Source organism: Hypomesus transpacificus, chromosome 15 (genome assembly GCF_021917145.1).
Source record: "Hypomesus transpacificus isolate Combined female chromosome 15, fHypTra1, whole genome shotgun sequence".
NCBI classification, from domain to species: Eukaryota; Metazoa; Chordata; class Actinopteri; order Osmeriformes; family Osmeridae; genus Hypomesus; species Hypomesus transpacificus.
In genome coordinates this window covers 14,501,013-14,519,908 of record NC_061074.1, presented here as the reverse complement: position 1 = coordinate 14,519,908, position 18,896 = coordinate 14,501,013, and the positions used below count along the sequence as shown (strand labels likewise).

Genomic DNA, 18,896 nt, shown 5'->3' with positions numbered 1-18,896 from the left:
AATGTTTTTATATGATATACATATACAGTGCATGTTGGAATGCAAAATGTATACTATATTCCTTCTGTACTGTAGAATAAATACATAAGTGCTAGAAAATGTCTGTACTTGGGTCCAACAGCGGCTATACTTCCTTCTCAGGCTGAGGGTCAGGCTGGTTGGTGCCAACCAGACAGTGTTGCACCTCTCCTATCATGCCATATTTGAGATCATCCATCCTAGTATGGCATCTAAACCTGGATTGGTGATCTCAGTGTACAGTTGAAAGCCCAGATTACCTGGCTAAGACGGAGAGCCATGATAATCATGCGGGTTGGGAAGCATCACACACTCCAAGCTGTCTTTGATGAAACAATCATCAGACAGGTCCCAGATATTATTTCAGAGCCCACCCACGTCCTTCCTGAGTACCGTCTTTCTCTTCCCTCAAGTCCCCCAGTGCAGGCTCACTAGCTCTAAAAACTCATTTTGTTTCCCCAGTCCATCAAAGCTCCAAATGACAAGTTGGCCTGAGCCTAACCCCTGTAATGCTGTTGTGTTTACCTCATAACTGTACTGCACACAAGTACACTTTGTGATGACTTTATGTTGATGAGGCTGCTTTAGTCTTCCCACACATATTAAGTACACCATTGTGATGATTACAGCAGTGTTGTACGATGGGCAATGTGTGCATGTAGGTATTGTATGCGTGTGTCCATGTCTATGGTTAAGTAGTCTTCCTGTATTGTTCCCTGGCAGCTTCTGGCCTTCCTGCAGGGCCTGTTCACTTTCTACCATGAAGGGTATGAGCTTGCACATGAGTTTGAGCCCTACAAGCAGCAGCTTCAGTTCAACCTGCAGAATGTAAGATACCCTCTCTCCTCTTAATACTTGTTGTGATCGACTCTCCAGCCCATAATAGAAACACAATTGTTTCCGCAGATTATGTCAAAAATGTTTATGTAATTGTATTGTTAGAGACAACTGAAGGGCCCATCCATTCCGGTGACTGCCAGTCATAGCCTCAGGGCCCTGATTTGATCAAGTTCACTGGCTCCAATAGGCCCACTCAGTTACTCTGTATGCAAGAGGACTCTGTCAGCCAGTATCCAGACACAAGTGGGTGCTGCCATTTCTGGGTTAGAGGCTACATGCTGTTATGCTGACTGCCACCACAAGAGGGATAGCACTGAACTCTAATGGCTCGCTCTGTGTTTGACCTGCTGTCAAAAGCTATTGAATTTTTCATTGTGGTTTGGGATCTATTGGAGGTATTTAATTTGGTTATATTACTAGTGTTCCCAAGGAGTTATCAAGCATTTCTATAGCCATATATCCATTTGTTTCTAATGCAGACAAGGAACAACTTTGTGAGCACCAAGCAGGAAGTGGAGAAGCTGATGAAAAGAATCAAGTCTGCAGACCAGGACTATAACCCCCCAGGCCAGTGGACCATGGAGGGCTTCCTCTACGTTCAGGAGAAACGTGAGTTTTCTCACAATCAAGTTTGTGTTCACATAAGCGTCCCTGCCTCCTTGTCTTCCTCATTGTCTTCCTCCCTGCATGCCTCCCCGCCTGCCTGCCTGACTGCCTGCAGGCTCACAGCTTCCTTGCACAGACAAGTGCATGGCCTTTATACAGTACCAATCAACATAAACAAATCTCTCCTCTCCCCTCCGTAGAATTGATTGCTTCACCACAGGTCATAAGTCTGTTTAATTGATGCACTTTGATGTACTCTCAAACAGGAGACGAAACACAGCACAGTACCACTTTACATCCACGGTTGCAACAACATTTGATATCTTACAGAATTCAGAATTCATTCCAAAGGTTTGGGATTCTTTTTTGACCTGCCTCCCTCTGTTGTGTTGCAGGGCCTCTGGGGTGTACATGGACACGACACTACTGCACATACGAAAAAGGAAGCAATACCTTCACCATGAGCAATACTGACAATAAGTCAGCTGGAAAGCAGGTAACGGGCAGATCAAAATCGCTAAAAAGGTGGTCATGCAAACCGTGTCTTATTTCTATAAAAGTACCAATACCGAGTAGTGTATCAAAACATGTGGGATCCTTTGTCAATACTTACGTAAGTCATTAAAGACCTTGACCACAGCAAATTGTGCAGCCTCTCCAAAGTTTTCCACAGACTGGATTGAGAATGTCCTGAGTGTTGGGAGCAGTGTGTTAAGCACAATGGGATATTTTATTTAAATATGGAATTGGACACATACTGTTGGGTGATGTCTTCTCCTTGACAACATTCTTATCGGCTTCATGTTTATGGTCTTCACAATGTCTTGACGTGTCACTTCACAGTGTCACTTTACTGTCTTTTATCTACTGCAGTCATTTCAGTCATTATTCTTTTTTTATAATAAGGCAACTATGGATCTTTCTAATGATGTGAATTGTAGCTGTTACTGTAAGGTCATTTATTTAACGTGCTGTATTGTGTATGAAGCACCTGCACAAGTGTTGTCATTTTGTGAAATTGTGATTGGCTTGGGTAATGGCAGGGATATTGCACCAGCAAAGTGCTAATTTATGCACAATTTCCCTACAGTGTTTGTCACATGACAATTTGGTTTTGCCAGGTACCTTTTTGTTATTATAATATGGCCCTATGACCTTTCTGTGTGTCTTCAAAGAAAAAAATGAAATGATTCATACAATTAGTGCAAATTGTGTTGAATTCTGGTGTTACAGTAAAGTATGCAAAACCTTTTTAATCAACTCCACTGTTCCCTTTTAGAATGGTCTGGTACTGAGCCCAGCTGAGATGTTTAAGCTGAAGTCCTGTATTCGAAGGAAGACTGACTCCATCGACAAGAGATTCTGCTTTGACGTTGAAGTGGTTGAGAGGTCTGTCATAATTGATCTAGTTTTTTCTGTGCTCGTATTGTTGTCCTGTCACTCACATGGACTGAAAACATGAATGGAAACAGAAATTCATTCACAATAGTGTCATACGATTACAGATACACTTACTTGTGATGTGCAGAATTAAGGTGCCATATACATTAAAGTGCTAATTAGGGCTTCAGTCCCTACAATTGCTGGGTGACTCCTAATCAGACCAATGTTTGATTCTGGAACTTAACCATAACTGCTATGGCTATAGATAGACTACATATGGTTTATGTTCCTGTTGATTAACAGTTGTTAATGTTTCCAGTTTAATCTTAATTGGCGTAATTATAATAGTTTTTAGTTTCAATGTTTAGGCTAGATGTTTTCAGCTCTGTTTTTGTCTTGCATGTTCCTAATTTTCTGTCTCACAAACGTCTTTTTGTACTGTGTTTGTAACTGTGTAGTATTTTAAGTATATTTTCATTTAGTTTTCTATATGTACCCATTTTCCCTTTTCTCTGTGTTCATGTTAATGTAGAAATGACATCTATCATGGAACTCTTTTCAGACCACTTCGGTTTTTCTGTAAAGTCCGGTATGTGAACAGTGTTGCCCTCTTAGTGCAGTTGCATGTGCTGCATGTGTGCTGCTAATCATTTCATGCACTGATTCTCTAGAAACTTAAATTAAGATAATCTTTTTAAATAACAATTTAAATGTTTCAATCGCTCAAATGAAATGATACCATCTGGTGAATTTGGAGAAAAACATGAGGGGAAATGCAGCTGACCTGTTTAATACCATATCTCAAATTATGTAAGGAATGCATTGATTTTGACATTCTGACAAGTGATTTAATCATTCATAAATTGTACCTCAAATCTAAAGATTCAGAAGACCCGCTAGGCACCAGGGAACATGTCTTGTTGATTGGTGTCTAATGCAATGGTGGTATAAACCACAAGAGTGGGGCAAGAGATTGATAAGAAGATTTGAAGCCAGCAAATCAGCTGCCACTGGGAGAGAAAGGCTGAATAGATCAAATTGTATAATTCGACAATGCACAGCGTCAGCGCATTTATGACTGGGTGCGCCCCAGAAAGGGAATGTGTCGCGTATAACACTGTCTTCTTCTAACCAAGTTGTACCAGGGGCAGCAGTCCTCACCCTGCCCACCACTGCTGAGCATTGACAATAACTCCAGTTTACTAGCAGGGCAACTCATTCATCACCCCCAGAGATGCCATAAGCTGCTGTTCTCACCACAAGGGCAATGTGGGCAATGCTCCTGTCAGCTTCCAGCTCATCCATTCATCCTCATTATATTAAACATGTTATTCTTACAGCTTAGTGAGAATCAGGCCACCCATCTCAGCACCAACAGGACATAGCTCTCCGCCAGCACTAACTTTCACTTCTGGCCATGCGTTTTTTTATCAGTGTATGAAAATTGAACATTGTGACAAATTATTTAACAGAGGTGTGCCAGCTTTAGAAGATAGTAAAAATGCTTTTAAGGGCTGCAGACAGTTTTTCCAGAATTTTTTTGGGAAGACTTTTATTTCCACACGGACGCATTCACCATTGCTGGTTACTTTCAATGTCATGATGGCCTCAAGCTTCTCTGAGATGAGACATGAGAGTAATGGGGCATAGAGAGATTAGCTAAGAAGCATATGAACACCTGGTGATACACTCTATAGAATCACACATGGAGAAGGCACATGCATGCTGGGAATAAAAATGAACCCCTCTTAAATCAAGCACACAATCATTTGTTAATTGGGAGTGCAGTATAATCACAAAGACAACAGAGGACAGGCGTTGTTGGAGCAAAGATTCACACCAGCTAGTCAAGGCACAGTAGTCCTTTTACAAAAGCTTCAGTGTAAACATTGGTCTGTTTGAGCACCTGAGGCTATGAGATGTGAAAGAGACCTGGTTTTCTCTGAACCTGTTCCAGACATGGCATCGTCACACTGCAGGCTCTCTCAGAGTCCAACAGGAGACTGTGGCTGGAGGCCATGGATGGCAAGGAGCCGGTAAGGATCTCTATTTCTCTCTGTTTCTCTCTTTCACTCTTTCTCTCTCATATAACATATTATGTTATTGTTTTCCAGATTTACAATCTTCCAACTATACTGAGCAAGAAGGAAGAAAGTAAGTAGTTCAGTATTCCAATTCCGTATCCCACATGATTAATGTGAAACATTAACTGTAAAATACACATCATTTTAATGGAATTGTATAAGTGTATTATAATGTGTATTTCAATATTTAAGCATATCTCTATGTGATGTGTCAGGAGTCATCCTTTTTAGCTCCTTAACACAATTTGACTACACCTACACAAGTCAGATTTATGTTCCACAGAACCCTGAAGCATACCAACTTAGAATCAAACAACTCCATGTGCATTTTATTTCCATTGAGGTTTTGTGTGTGACCCAGAAAGTCATTCATGTGTCGTATTGTTATGCTTTATCACAGCATTTCTAAACGAGGCTGGCTTTAATTTTGTGAGGAAGTGCATCGACTTAGTGGAAATGAGAGGTGAGTCATTTTTTTTGAAAGGCTGTAAAGCAAATCACTTCACATTAGCGTAGGCGTCTCTGCTTCAAATGTCTTGCTGAAGGGGTTGGTTGCAGAGTAATTCTGTCAAACCTCTGCTTTATCCTACAGGCATCAACACCATGGGACTGTACAGAATTGGAGGGGTCAATTCCAAGGTTCAGAAGCTGATGACCACTGTCTTTGGTAAGAAGACCCCCTCCTAGGATGTTGTTATGGCGCACTCACAATACATCGCTACATTGTTCAGTGGTGGGCAACCATATGTAGGCGAAGAGCTCCTTCTTGTGGTCAAACATGGTAAAAGCAAGTGGTCAATATGTTCTCCTGGGTCCAACAAGCCAGACCAGTGTTTATGAAATGCACACACAAACACAGACCCACTCAAATGATTACACAATGTCCTTTCTGAGACCATGCAAAAAATAAGCTACTACTTTTTTATTTATTTATTTTATTTTACTAACTGTAAAATGTATTTCATCTGCAATTATCAAACATATTTGTGTCTGTAACTGTAGGGATGTACAGAATAATGCCAGGATGATATTTGCAATTCAGGTATAATGTTTTAATAATGAAAAACTGTGTTACTAACAGCCACAAAAGCCCCAGTGGATAAGGATCTGGACCCAGATACATGGGATAACAAAACCATCACCAGCGGTCTCAAGAATTACCTCAGGTCAGCTTGCCCTGCTGGCTGTGTTTCATTGCCTGGTTGCCGTCCTGATTTCCCTTAATGCTTTTATGAAGTGTTCATCTTAAATCATTGCTGCCCCTTTCAAAGGAAGATGTTCTTTTTTCCATTTGAATTAAAACACTGCGTTACTAGGTGCCAAATTACAAGTGCCATTTGTTCCTTTATTCCATCAGGTGCCTCTCTGAGCCTCTTATGACGTTCAAGCTTCACAAAGATTTCCTCCTTGCTGTCAGTAAGTTATGAGACTGTTCCAATAAGGAAAGTCAGGCTTGCCAACAAGAGGTATCCTGTGGAGAAAAACATTATGTTACTTCATTGTTAGTATTTTGTACATTCAAGGCTTTAAAAGTCGGAGGATCTAGCAATTGTTCTAGTATTTTGTACATTCAAGGCTTTAAAAGTCGGAGGATCTAGCAAATGAATTATTCTTTGCAAACTTTGCAAACAATGTTTATTTATAACATTTATGCAGCCATCATCCGTAAGGTCTGCTGTACAGAGAATATACTGCATACTACACTATATAGGTGCACTGGAATGATTTGGTCCAGTTGCTCTACAGTTTCTTAGCAGTCTTATCTAAACCTAGAGATGATATATGTGGATACTGTAACGTGCTGACCTATATCCCTGTCACACTATTCTTAGAGTCAGATGACCAGAACTACAGGGTGTGTGCTGTCCATGCCTTGGTTCACAAGCTCCCTGAGAGGAATAAGGATATGCTGGAGATACTGATTAAACACCTGGTCACGTAAGTATCCCTGCAATTGATATTGTGCAGATGCTACTTTGGCAGAAGTCATTCAGGACTGAGTTTGTCATATTGGTGGAATAATTACACGATTTTGAGAAGGTGCACTTTTCCTTGGGCCAGTCATTTAAGATTGTCTTACCTCATTCACAAGATGAATAGTAAATGTCCATAGCGTGTCATAATGTTAAGGGTGTTACAGGTGACGTTTTGATTACATGTTTGTTTCTGTCCTTCTCTATATGTGCTTTACAGAGTTTCCACCCAGAGCCAGTTCAACCTAATGACAGTGTCCAACCTAGGGGTGATATTTGGCCCCACACTTATGCGTTCTCAGGAAGAGACTGTGGCAGCCATGATGAACATCAAATTCCAGAACATTGTGGTGGAAATACTAATCGAAAACTTTGACAAGGCAAGCAGATCATAGCCAAAGTTCATGACTACATGTTTTATTTGTGATTCTAAAGTCTGATTATGATTAAGATTCCAGTTGTAAAGCTTTACTCTCTGCCCCCTCTAGATTTTCTACCAAGCCCCTGACCCCAATGTGCCTCTCCCAGTGCCGCAGTCCAGACTTGGCTCCCGCAGAAGCAGGGCCATCTGCCTGTCCACAGGCCCCAGAAAGCCCCGCAGTATTTACACGCCAACGCTCTGCCTAGCAGACGCAGACAGTGAGTCCCACATCGGTGACTAGCCTAGACTAGACAGTAAACCTGCAGGCTACATAACAGAACCAGTCTGCCCGTCAACACCCAACATCATCAGCCTAACCGGTAGAATACAACTGGATCACATTACCACAAATGATCTGTCGGAAAAAATATCGAAGAACGGATTATAACAGTTGTAGTTGTTAGAGGGAACAACAAAGTATGTGAAAACAATAACTGTGTTGTGCAAGGTTGTCAAAGTGTGCTCGCTGATCAGAATGCCAGTGTAAATACATATTTTTGGTCATTTATGTGTATAAATGTTCCCTTAGACCTTGTAATTGTAGCTTGTTTTAGTCAGCAGGTTGTAATGACGGTGTTTTGCATGGCGTCCCTCTGGCCCATGTACAGGTGACACATTCAGCAGCAGTCCGGGCAGCACTCCCATGGGCAGCATGGAGTCTCTATCCTCCCACTCTTCTGAGCAGAACAGCTCCTCAAAGACAGGCTCCTCCTGCCACGGAAAGGACACGCTCTCTTCTGGACTGCACCGTGCCGCTTCCCAGCTCTCCTGCAATGGGCCCACGGTCCTTCCCTGCGTCAGCAGTCCAGATTCCAGCTCTAGAGAGGACACTGGCAGAACAGATGGGGAGTCAGAGGACGCTCGGAGTCTGTCTTCACTTTACGATGCAGCTAAGACCTCTGTACCCCAAAAAGCCCCTCACTGCCATACTGCCCTTGGAGCCCAGCTGAACCGCTCCACAGCCCCCTCTCTCAGATCACTACATACCTCTGAAGGTAGTTTGCTACTATAGTAAAACTCATAGCACTGTAAAACTCATGTTCTTTAGAAACCCAAGGGGCTCAGGAAAAATGATCCATTCTTACTTTGTCAGAGATTGTGAACCAGCAGCACAAAGCCATGAAATTGTACATTGTAGCAAGTTTCGAAACCTTCACAAAATCCTGATGCGGTGACACATGTTTCCAGTACGTACTTACACTGTATCTCTCCTCCTCTTGTGGCTAATGACATTCTCTTCATGCTCCCTCAAGGCACCAGGAGCTGCTTCAGTTCAGTCCAAAATCTGTCACTGGTGGTGCACGACAGTTTCAAACCTACAGACCATCCCCACCTCCCACCCAAGCAACTAGTGACCAGGCGTAGAAACGACACCTCTGCTACCAATGGCTACCAGCGGCCCGGATCTGTGTAATTGATTTGAAAACATTCTTCAAAGACAACATATTGTCAGCATACTCTAAAACACAAATAATATGTTGGCTGTGAGAAAGTATATTTATAGTTACATCTCAAACCATGCACAAATAGGGGTTGGCGACACATTAGAAGTTAAATTATTACAAAAACATAGTTGCTTAGTTTCCTGAGTGGTTTGTGTGGGGCTTTTTCTTCTATTAACAGGATTGGGAATAGAGAGGTCTGAGAGATTTATGTATTTCCCCGGTAGTGGGAGGCCTGGATTTAATTATATTCTGCCTACTCCAGGGTTGATGTGACCCAGCAGTGCTATGCTTTCAGTCTCTCTTGGGACAAATAGATTGTTTGACTTGTCATGGTAGGAAAGGACAATCACATGAGCTTTAAAGTAGTTCCCTTATAAATAAACCACCTAGCCAGCTAGCCCTCAGAGTTGTTGTCTAGTTATTATATGTGAAATATTATATGTGCAGGGTCAAGACAATATAACCTGCTTCTTGCCTACAGGAAGAAAATAAAACCTATCTTATTGTGCTTTGGTACTTTAATGAACGTAAACTTCAAACAATAAACTTCATGTCAAAGAATATAGTATACACTTAAATCAGTAATTTTCACTAAATGTGTTTTCATGTCAACCACCTTTTATATCAGTAACTTACACATACCAAACAAGTGTTCAAACTAGTTAAGCTTTGCTTATGTCTTTCAGGGTCGCTGCAAGAGCACTGCTGTTTGAAAATGCCACACCATCACCGCAACTGCCAATTGGAAGGTAAGGAATAAAGTTATATGACTTGTGAAAATGTGTGTGCTGCGTCGCTTTCATTTGTGAGTTTATATTAGATCACTGCATTTGTTTATTTGTTTGTACAGAGATGCCAAAGCAAGATACTCATGTGAGGCAGAACACAGCCATGAACTCAGTTTCCCAAAGGGGGCACTGTTCTCAAATGGTGAGTTACCCCACAGATAGCTATGTAGATCTAGATTGTTACCTCAAATCCCGCACAGGGGTCATAAACATTCTTTATTTGTATTCCAATACCCGGTATGACACAGTGATCTGAATATGCTTTCCTGTGCTCACTAAAGATTGCACATTAAAGTAGAGGGAATCCATTTTATTTTGGAAGCACACAGCAATGACTTGGCATAGTGTAGACAAAATGAAAGTATTTTTTATACTTTGGGTTTTTATTACCTCTTGGATTTTCCATGAGGCAAGAAATTGGCATTCTACCCAATGCAGTCTTGCAGGTCACAGTAACCTAGTAATGAAAGGAAACCACTCCAGTTCCACTCTGCTAACAAAGCCTGCTGAGACCATGACACTAACATTCACTACCCACCATTTCTGTGTTTACTTACGCGTTTTAGTATTCCAATCCGTATCATTAATATACCTGTTTTTTTATCATTAACTTTATTAGCAGTATTATCTGTTCTTTACATTTCCATCCTTCCATTTTTGTGGATTCTAATAAGCAAGAACTTCCCATGGTTAAAAATCTGTTTTATGAATCATACTGTATCTGGCGTGAGAAAGCTGCCTTTGAGGTCTGTTAAACTACTTAATAGGGTGGTGTAATTTTGAAGAGCAATCCGACTTGGTATCTCCTTCGATGTGTCATCAATGCTAATTATTGTAGCAAAGCACATCCTATTTGTCTGTGGCGAGAAACCTAGTGAGTCAAAACCTTAATTCTCGTAAGTCCCAGGTTTGGGAAATATTGTAACCTTATTCTGGCCTAAACAAACTCTAGCTAATGATTAAACAAGTCCCTTGCGTACACATGATATGACTCCTACGATCACGAAAGAGAGAAGGTAAAACATTTCCGTAAAACCAGCCTCCACAACAAATCTGGGGTTGATGAGGTGCCAAGCCTTCTGCTCCGCCCATTGACTGTGGAACTAACAGCTGAACAACTTAGAACACCCGAGGTGACAGACCTTCTTAAAGCTATTTAAAAAGCATTTATCTGAAATTAGACTATTGTAGCACTTTTTACCTCATTTAAAGCCCTATTTATCTATTTACAACAATACATGTATTGGTTGAATAAAAAAACCTGTAGTACTATGAGATTGCTAGGGCATAATATAAATAAAATGCATTATTAGATCATGATAAGAGCGATGTCTATGAGACACCATGCTTCACATCTCTTTTTGACTATTTCTGTTTTTTCCCCCTCAGTGTATTCCTCTGTTGAACCAGGCTGGCTTCAAGCAACATATGAGGGGAAGACAGGCCTAATTCCAGAGAATTATGTGGTCTTTCTCTAACAAAATTATAAGAGGGGAAAAAGAGCCTAATTCATGGTATCCATGGTAACAAGAATCTTAAATGTGATTGAAAAACGTTCAGCTTTTGCGTAGCCTATAGGAACAATGATTCAGTCATATCCTTCGATTGTGTGATTTGGGTTTTCAGTGCTGGAAGTATGCACGTCTTTTTTTTGTGATTAATATAATATTTTGATCCTGATTGCACTTGTGAAATATGTTGTTTATTAGAAAATAATCAATACAGTTTCTTCAAGCTTTATTTATACACAAATGTATGTACTTTAGAAGATCATTTGAACATTCCATGTCATAGTTTTGTTCCCATCCTACATGGTTGATACCCAGATACTTTTGGAAGGATTTTCCCCTATTAATCCATGATATCACTGCAGGTATTCCAACATAATCCTCTTGACTAGAAATGCATAAAAATGCTACATGCATCAGTATGTGCATCAGGCATAACTAAGGCATAACTTACAAAATGTTGTCAAAGACTAGAAGTTTGCTAAGATGTTCCACCACCAGTCCCCGTCTTAATGAATGATTAATAGTTCCAAAAACTGTAAAAAGTACAGTGTTTTCTGATATTATTTAATAGATCCTTTTGTTAGTTGGCACACATGTTCTTAAATATTTATTCAATATGACGTCTTAAAATTTGATGATACAAGATAACTAACATTTTAGCTAGCTACGAATGTAGCTTTCTGTGGATGTTACCATGGTTACAGTCTTTCAATATTTCTGAATACCTAATGCAACTGTACTGTTGAGTTAATGGAGTGAACTCCTGATTTTCTTCCAATATTTTGTTACTATTTTCATCAGTGTTATAAAAAAATCACAATATTATAATAGTCCATTCACTGTAAATAGATTTACGTGATTCCTTCAGAGGGATTATTGTGTCTATAATTGACACAACACTCTCACAGTATTGTCTTTATCACTCCTTTACTTTTGTGCAGCTACATGGTACTATTCTTCTGAGTTTGTAGTTGACTAAAACGTTATTACCTTTCACAGATCATTGTAATAGATGAACACAGTATGTATTTTTATCTTGATGGTTTAGTAAGGGTAAGAGAAAGCTTTAACTGTTGTAATGCTCTCTAGTACACTGGTGTGCTAGCAATGGCAACAATTATTTCAAACAAGATAAACATGTCTGATTCAGATTTTCATATTAAAGATTGTATTATAAAGGTGATTTTAATTTTTGTTTTTACATTATGCTTTTAAATGTAAATCAAGGCTTGAAAGCAAAACTCTAATAATAATTAAATACTGTATTGATTATGAAACACATAAATATAACTTCAGTATAAGACTTAAAATGACAGGAAAGAATAGATCCTGATATGTTAGATTGTTGTACGTGCCAAGAACACAGTGTTCTTTTCCATTTAATCCATGAGAATGTGATGACCTTGAATACTGAATGAAGAATGGTACTCCCTTCCATTAGGATCTCCAGGTCAGAGAACACAAAACCCTAAAATATCATCCTCCTATTCTACAAAAATGTCTGTAAATAGATACATATTTTCATTGAGGATAAAGGAAGGCTTATATACATGTAATATATAGAACATAATTTTTATTTAACCTAAAGAATTTAAATCAGCAAAAATGCAATGTGGAGAGATTATACCATTGACCTGTACATGTAATGAAATGCTTGAAAAAATTTGTTTGGTGTATTGGATAGACAAATACTGTAGTTTATCAGAAAGGAAGCCCACAGTATATTATATATTTAGTAACTTTGAAATGTTGATTTTATAAGAAAGTTAGAAAGATATGCCCTTGCCATGGCATTACAATCTCCTCACTGAATATGCTATCTTCTAGTTCAGATGGCAGTGTCCAGATGGTATTTCCTTATCATAAAGTTATTGTTTGTTGTTTTCACAAACACAAGACTTATGCAATTGCCATAGCAATCAACATTTTATTGACCTAATTTCCTGACTTGATTTCTTGATTCTGTCCAGTTCTACATTACTAAAGATTTGCTTGTACACTCGTGCAGTAAAAAATTAAATTACAAACAAACTCAAGAGCAGCAAAACACAGAAGTGCTTTACATTTCAAACAACTGTCCAAACTTTCAGCAACTAAAATATGCTATTAACAACTCTCCATCTCAGTAAATGACTTAGAGGCATTGGGTCAAAGTAACAATGGTCTTGATGGATTTAAATATTTAACAAAAACAAATGAACCTAGAGACACTAAAAGGCAAAGCATTTTCAACTGAACTGAGTATTACCCCCCACACACACACCCTCCGATCTGTTTGTGTACATCAGGCTTTGGCCCCATGACTTGAGGCAGGGTCATTGTCACCATCACTTGTTATGGAAAAGGAGGGGCTTGACCATGCCTGCCAACACCTTGGGGAGCTGAGAGGCAATGACCTCGGTCATCATCTCTGGGAACTCCACCTTCATAGCATCTGCTTGAATGAAGGTACTCAGGCAATATAGGTTGACCTTTTTAACAATCTGCACCAGGACAGAAAAAGGGAGAGGTGTCAGTGTTGGTCTGGATCTAATAATGGTTGAATTGCAGGCTTGGATGAATGAGCCTACCTCGAGTGTTGCCTACCTCATGCATGGAATCCATTAGTTTGGTTAAGTGATAGAAACGCTGTGAGCTGGCCACTACTCCCTTCTCTTTAATGTGGATGGCCTTTGTCAACTCTCGGATGTAGTTCTGCCTCATCTCCTCAAACTGGGCCTGGCTTTTCAGTCCCTCCAGGGGCACTGGGAAGAGGGAGTTTGTTATATGATTAATATGGACACTTATTGTGGACAAAGTATGCAGTTTCAGCTACTATGTGCTCTGTTTAACTACTGAGAATGTGTTTATGGGGATTCAGCTCTTTGATGCTAAGATCAAAAGGTCAATTTAATAATATTTGAAGGTGTTGACAGCTCCTACATGAATACTGTGTCAAGGTCCTATCTCAAAGCAGAAAAACACTACATTCTAACTCAGAAATATAACACTACCTTTGTACCACAGTTTGCGCAAAATTGGTTACAGGGTCAAAAAGTATCGTTTTTCTGTCGTTGTTTACCAGTGTTGAGTAGCATCAAGGCTTTCATACAGAGGAACTCCTCTCTGGTCACTTGAAGGCTTGCAAACTCCTGGGGGATAAATTGCATTGCCAAGCAAAGGTCATAGATGGGTGATCTTCTCATTCTCTCTCTTTAAGGAAACAAAGAAGAGTTCCTCTCAGTAAGCATTAACATGTTCACAACATACCTGAATTATAGCATTTTACAGACTGGTTTGATATGCTAGACACATTACATGGTTACTGAAAGAAGATCTGCAATACAACTGTATAGAAGAATAATTACATATTGAAATTACAATCAAATACTGTCAATTAGTCAGAGCTCCTGTAAATTCATATAATTAATTTCCATTACTTACTGGCTGAGGATAAGATCTGGCGCAAAGTACAAGTATTCGCTGGTAACATTCTGAAAGGACCTCCAACCCAGAGAGAACACCATCAAGTTCATCCAAGAGTACTGGATGAGGGTCATCTGATCATTTATGTGTAGGGTACGAAATCCTATCAAAAGAAAGGAAGATAGTATGGCGTCAGCCAGGTCAACATTTACCCATCCATTTTAATCGTAGGCGTACATTATTACATTTCAAAATCATATCTCTCCCCTTTACAAGTCACTGTCACGGTATGTGTATGTATTAGGCATTTTTACCCCCCCCCACACACACACACACACACACACACGCGCCTTTCAGGCAAAACCTGCATATCTGATCCTAGTCATGCTTGGTTTTCTGTGCGGCTGTTGTGGGTGATGTTGACTATAAATTACATTTAATGAGAGTACGCCATGTTCTTAGCCTGCATACCTGTGGCTAGTCAGTGTGAATACATTCCTATTGTTACACTCATCCACTATTGACTTGTGATGGCTGCTAAAGCTATGAACATATTCACCAAACACAAATGTAAAATCAAAGAGTTATTCACACTGAACTGCTTCACTGTTCATCAATCTTTCTGTCTTCCTGATCTTTACACGATGCAGATCATATTACACAATATTGCCCTGTATCTGTGCCCGTATTTGGGGTGAGGCCTTCTGTGTCGCCTGCATGTGGCCATGGTGACTAGGCTGACCCTGAGAAGAGTCTGTTGTTACCTGGCAGTGACTTTGACCACCTGACGATCCACAGCAGCTGCCTCTCACACAGACGGTTCAGGCTGTTAAGTAGAAGGTGGGGCATGTCAGGCTGGGAGTTGTCAAAGCCTGAGCACACAACCTCTGGTTCTATGTTCTCCAGGATGTTAACAATCTGTGGGGATAGCTGCAGCTCGCGGAGGCTTGATATGCAGGGCATGGAGGCCAAGGCCTGACTATCTCCAGGCAGGGCCATGGGAGACTGGAACATCAGGGATGGGGCCATACCCAAGGCTTTTAAGCCCCCAAAGCGCTTCAGCTTCCTTCCTGAAACATCATCATATGGCTTTGTAAGATTGATACAACACATTGCATTGTAAAGATATAATACAACAATAATAAGTAATATGATTCAAAAACCTCACATTTTGGTTTAGGCTACAGTCCAAATTTGAATTACTGAGTAAAAACGTTGCTTAATGTTACTGCTAGATTAGAAGGTGTCCAGTGGGTTTTCTTATTCATTTGTTACTAAATAACAAGTATTTGTTCATCAGTAAATGTCTACTCGTAAATCATTTTTGTATAGTTATTTCTCGAGGGACTTGCAGTATTACGTGTTATTTTGCCTTTTTGAGTTGTTATTTATTACCTATCTGGACATTTACCAAGCAGAATCAGAACAAAGGACCACACACATAAAAGGAAATGTACCTCCAAGCATCATTCCAGCTTGGTAGCACTTTCGAAGGCGACAAGCAGGACAATTCTTTCTTCGAATTTTATCCACAATGCAGTCATTTCGACCAGCGCAAAGATAGTTATGATGGCCTATTCAAGAAAAGAACACAGTCATTGCACATGTTTGAAATGGAGTCTTCTCTGATCCAACAATAGATAATAATAATGAACAGACAGATGTCTTGCTTGGCAGCAGATAATATTGTCTTATATGGCTGTGGCTCCTTCATTCAAGAGTGTTTTTTGAACAGAGAGGGTAAGATGAGATAGAGGCTGGGTTGTGAGGACGGGATGACATGGTCATGGTCAGATAGTGGCTCTTACATATCTCTCATTGCAAGATAAAAACTAAGAACACTGTGAACACTGGTCAAAGTGATACAGTTGCTAATGACCCCTGTAAGCCACCATGGAAGGTCATTCTCACAAATATATGATAAGAACCTAACCATATGTTTAGTTTACACTAACTTTTGTCAGACTTATGTTTCCCAAAAATACATTGTGTACATTCACAGTTACCTGAAAAGGCCAACTCCATATTATGAATTGGAATGTATATTTGTGTCATGACATCAACCACTGATATAATGATTATTATTTACAACAATGATAAATGATACAATTTTATGTATTATCTGCTCACCTTCAACTGCTCTTTTAAAGAATACTTTGCAGCTTCCACAGGTTAGGACCCCATAATGACAGCCAGAGGCTTCATCCCCACAGATCATACACAGTCTTTGGGGAGGTAAGCTGAAAATGAGAAGAAACATACAGACATACATAATACAAATCACAAAAATGATTTTCCACACTCAAATGTGTGAAATAACAAACATGCAAATTGTTGATGCTTAATACTTGCCCAGAATACGCGTTACATGTTGTAGGGGATCTTTGTAGCAATGTTGATCCGTGAATACCGTCCGGATATACATAACCACACGGGTGCTTCTCCTCTGCGACGCCAGCTGATTGGCACCACAACTGGAACTCTGTACTCTGTATCGACCATCTAGGAATCTCTCCTTTATGTATCATCAAATGTTGGGTTGCCTGTGAGCTACTCGTCGTATCAAAGTGCATCATACCCTTACCGGATAGAGTACCCCTGGTGTCACTCCTTATTTGAGGTACCATCGCAAACTGCTGTGTCTGATTCAAGTCGGCAAGTAGGGAGGCATCGTCCAGGACGTCTTCACCTGTTGCCGAGGTGGGGAAATGTGTCGGCTCCACAAATCCTATTTGCTGTTTTCTCTCTGTATAACTGGCATCAAGAATGTTAAGGTCCGCTGTTACATCGAAATCATGGCATTGAGTGTCCATAATTAGAGACGGTTCCTCTTCGTCTTTAATGAATTTACACACTCCGGTGGCTGAAATGGATGGCATGCCCTGCAAACTTTCCGGAGCGTTTGTAGTCGTTGACGTGTCCTCTTTTGCTCTATACACCTTAGCAAAGACATCTTCCATTGGGACACTGTTGGTTTTTAGATATTCGTCAACACGGCCATAATATGATTTATTACCTAGTGAGTAATCGGTCGAAATACAGTCTTCATACATGGCACTGTTGTTGCTTGCGCCAGGATATGGGTAAAAAGCGCCAATGTGTCCAAAATTACGCATGGCCGATGAAGTGCTTGCCTGAGGCTGAGGCTCATTTGAGAACTTCTCCTGACCAAAAACTATTTCTCTGTACTTCTCAGGTAAGTTTCTTACGATTTCACTTGTGTCGGCGGAATCTGCAATCGATGAACTTTCCAACTTACCGCTGGCTTTACTTTCCATGTTGTGACCTCGGCTAACCCACAATACAACGAAAAATACCCTGTGGGTTTGACTGGTGACTAGACGTGACTGTAGCTGGCAGCGGCGTGAAGACCTTCCCAAAATGTGCCTCCGGTTGCGAAAGGCTGTAGCTCTGTAGGGATCCGGCAGGGCGTAGACGGCAATTGTTTTTCTTCAACAAATTAGGAATTATTTTAAATGACAGCATTCAAAAATGCATTCAAAATGTATGAACGTAACTTCCATTCTGTCACTGCCACGATTCAGTCTTTTAAAAAATTCACTTTTACAATTGGCCTCGTCCAATTAGGTCCTAAAGTGTTTTGGTCCAAAGATGCGTCGATTCGGCATTGACTGGACTTCTTGACCACAGTTCGTATGGTAGATGATAAATTACTGTAATCAAAACAAATAAGATGGAGCTATCCCTCTTAAGACAAGTTATACATTTCACTATGTGGGTTAGACTGAAATGAACTAAACATGAAAGCCCTGCCTTTTTGTGCTTTGAGTCACAAACGTGACCCAACATGTTGCAGTCAACCGTGTATCCTGGTCACACACAATGCCAAAAAAGATGGGAATATCTACATATATATAACAGTATAGGGACAACTACTTTTAAATATTAAGTTAGCCTCTTTGCATATGCTCACTGATTCAGATTTATGAATATCGATTATAAAATTCACCATCAATTACTTTGCACATTTTTATCTTTATCTCTTACTGCATAATTTGATTCAGCCTGTGACACCTCTTTGCAAAACCAACCATTTCTGGAAGAGGTTATCCCTCAATAATTTGTTCCTCCCAATGTTTATTCCATTCTTCCCTAGTCTTCCCTGAGGGTTTTAGGTTGGTGCCAATTTGTGAAGACCTCTTTGACATTGCTTGTAAAAGGGTTTATATAAATATTTACATATTTTTGATTACTGCTTCCACTCTTTTGTGAAGGTATCTATGGAGGATTATAGGGGCCAGAACTAAATAAATACATACTTGGATAAATAAATAATTATATAACACAAAGCTTGAATAAATGACACAAAATATATAAATGTTACATGTATTTGTGTGTATATATATATATGTTTACGTTTTCATGTGTTTACATTTATTCATTTATACTTACATTTATATA

The 18,896-nt window shown here is 39.9% G+C and overlaps 2 protein-coding genes across 6 annotated transcripts in view; one reads left to right on the top strand and one right to left on the bottom strand.

Annotated features, from left to right (window-relative positions):
* LOC124477434 (rho GTPase-activating protein 42) overlaps positions 1-12,252 on the top strand; it is a 35,926-nt gene extending 23,674 nt beyond the window's left edge. For 2 of the 5 annotated variants that reach the window (XM_047035213.1, XM_047035218.1), the window contains exons 7-25: positions 742-846; positions 1,338-1,467; positions 1,860-1,960; positions 2,744-2,853; positions 3,380-3,436; positions 4,805-4,883; positions 4,962-5,001; positions 5,332-5,394; positions 5,524-5,598; positions 6,013-6,097; positions 6,289-6,347; positions 6,764-6,869; positions 7,125-7,284; positions 7,393-7,543; positions 7,922-8,320; positions 8,579-8,735; positions 9,457-9,519; positions 9,621-9,700; positions 10,948-12,252. In XM_047035213.1, coding sequence (XP_046891169.1) covers positions 742-846; positions 1,338-1,467; positions 1,860-1,960; positions 2,744-2,853; positions 3,380-3,436; positions 4,805-4,883; positions 4,962-5,001; positions 5,332-5,394; positions 5,524-5,598; positions 6,013-6,097; positions 6,289-6,347; positions 6,764-6,869; positions 7,125-7,284; positions 7,393-7,543; positions 7,922-8,320; positions 8,579-8,735; positions 9,457-9,519; positions 9,621-9,700; positions 10,948-11,036 — 2,109 coding nt within the window. In that variant the 3' untranslated portion in view covers positions 11,037-12,252. The remainder of the gene's footprint in view (positions 1-741; positions 847-1,337; positions 1,468-1,859; positions 1,961-2,743; positions 2,854-3,379; positions 3,437-4,804; positions 4,884-4,961; positions 5,002-5,331; positions 5,395-5,523; positions 5,599-6,012; positions 6,098-6,288; positions 6,348-6,763; positions 6,870-7,124; positions 7,285-7,392; positions 7,544-7,921; positions 8,321-8,578; positions 8,736-9,456; positions 9,520-9,620; positions 9,701-10,947) is intronic. The other 3 variants (XM_047035214.1, XM_047035217.1, XM_047035216.1) reach the window with 3 other exon arrangements.
* On the bottom strand, positions 11,159-18,243 carry pgr (progesterone receptor). The gene is made up of 8 exons (XM_047035220.1): positions 16,827-18,243; positions 16,605-16,714; positions 15,932-16,048; positions 15,239-15,544; positions 14,493-14,637; positions 14,131-14,261; positions 13,656-13,813; positions 11,159-13,552 (listed from the first exon to the last, which is right to left on the bottom strand). Exons 1-8 carry the CDS (start codon positions 17,750-17,752, stop codon positions 13,397-13,399), a joined length of 2,049 nt encoding a protein of 682 aa, XP_046891176.1. The 5' UTR covers positions 17,753-18,243; the 3' UTR covers positions 11,159-13,396.
* Positions 18,244-18,896: the final 653 nt, after the last annotated feature.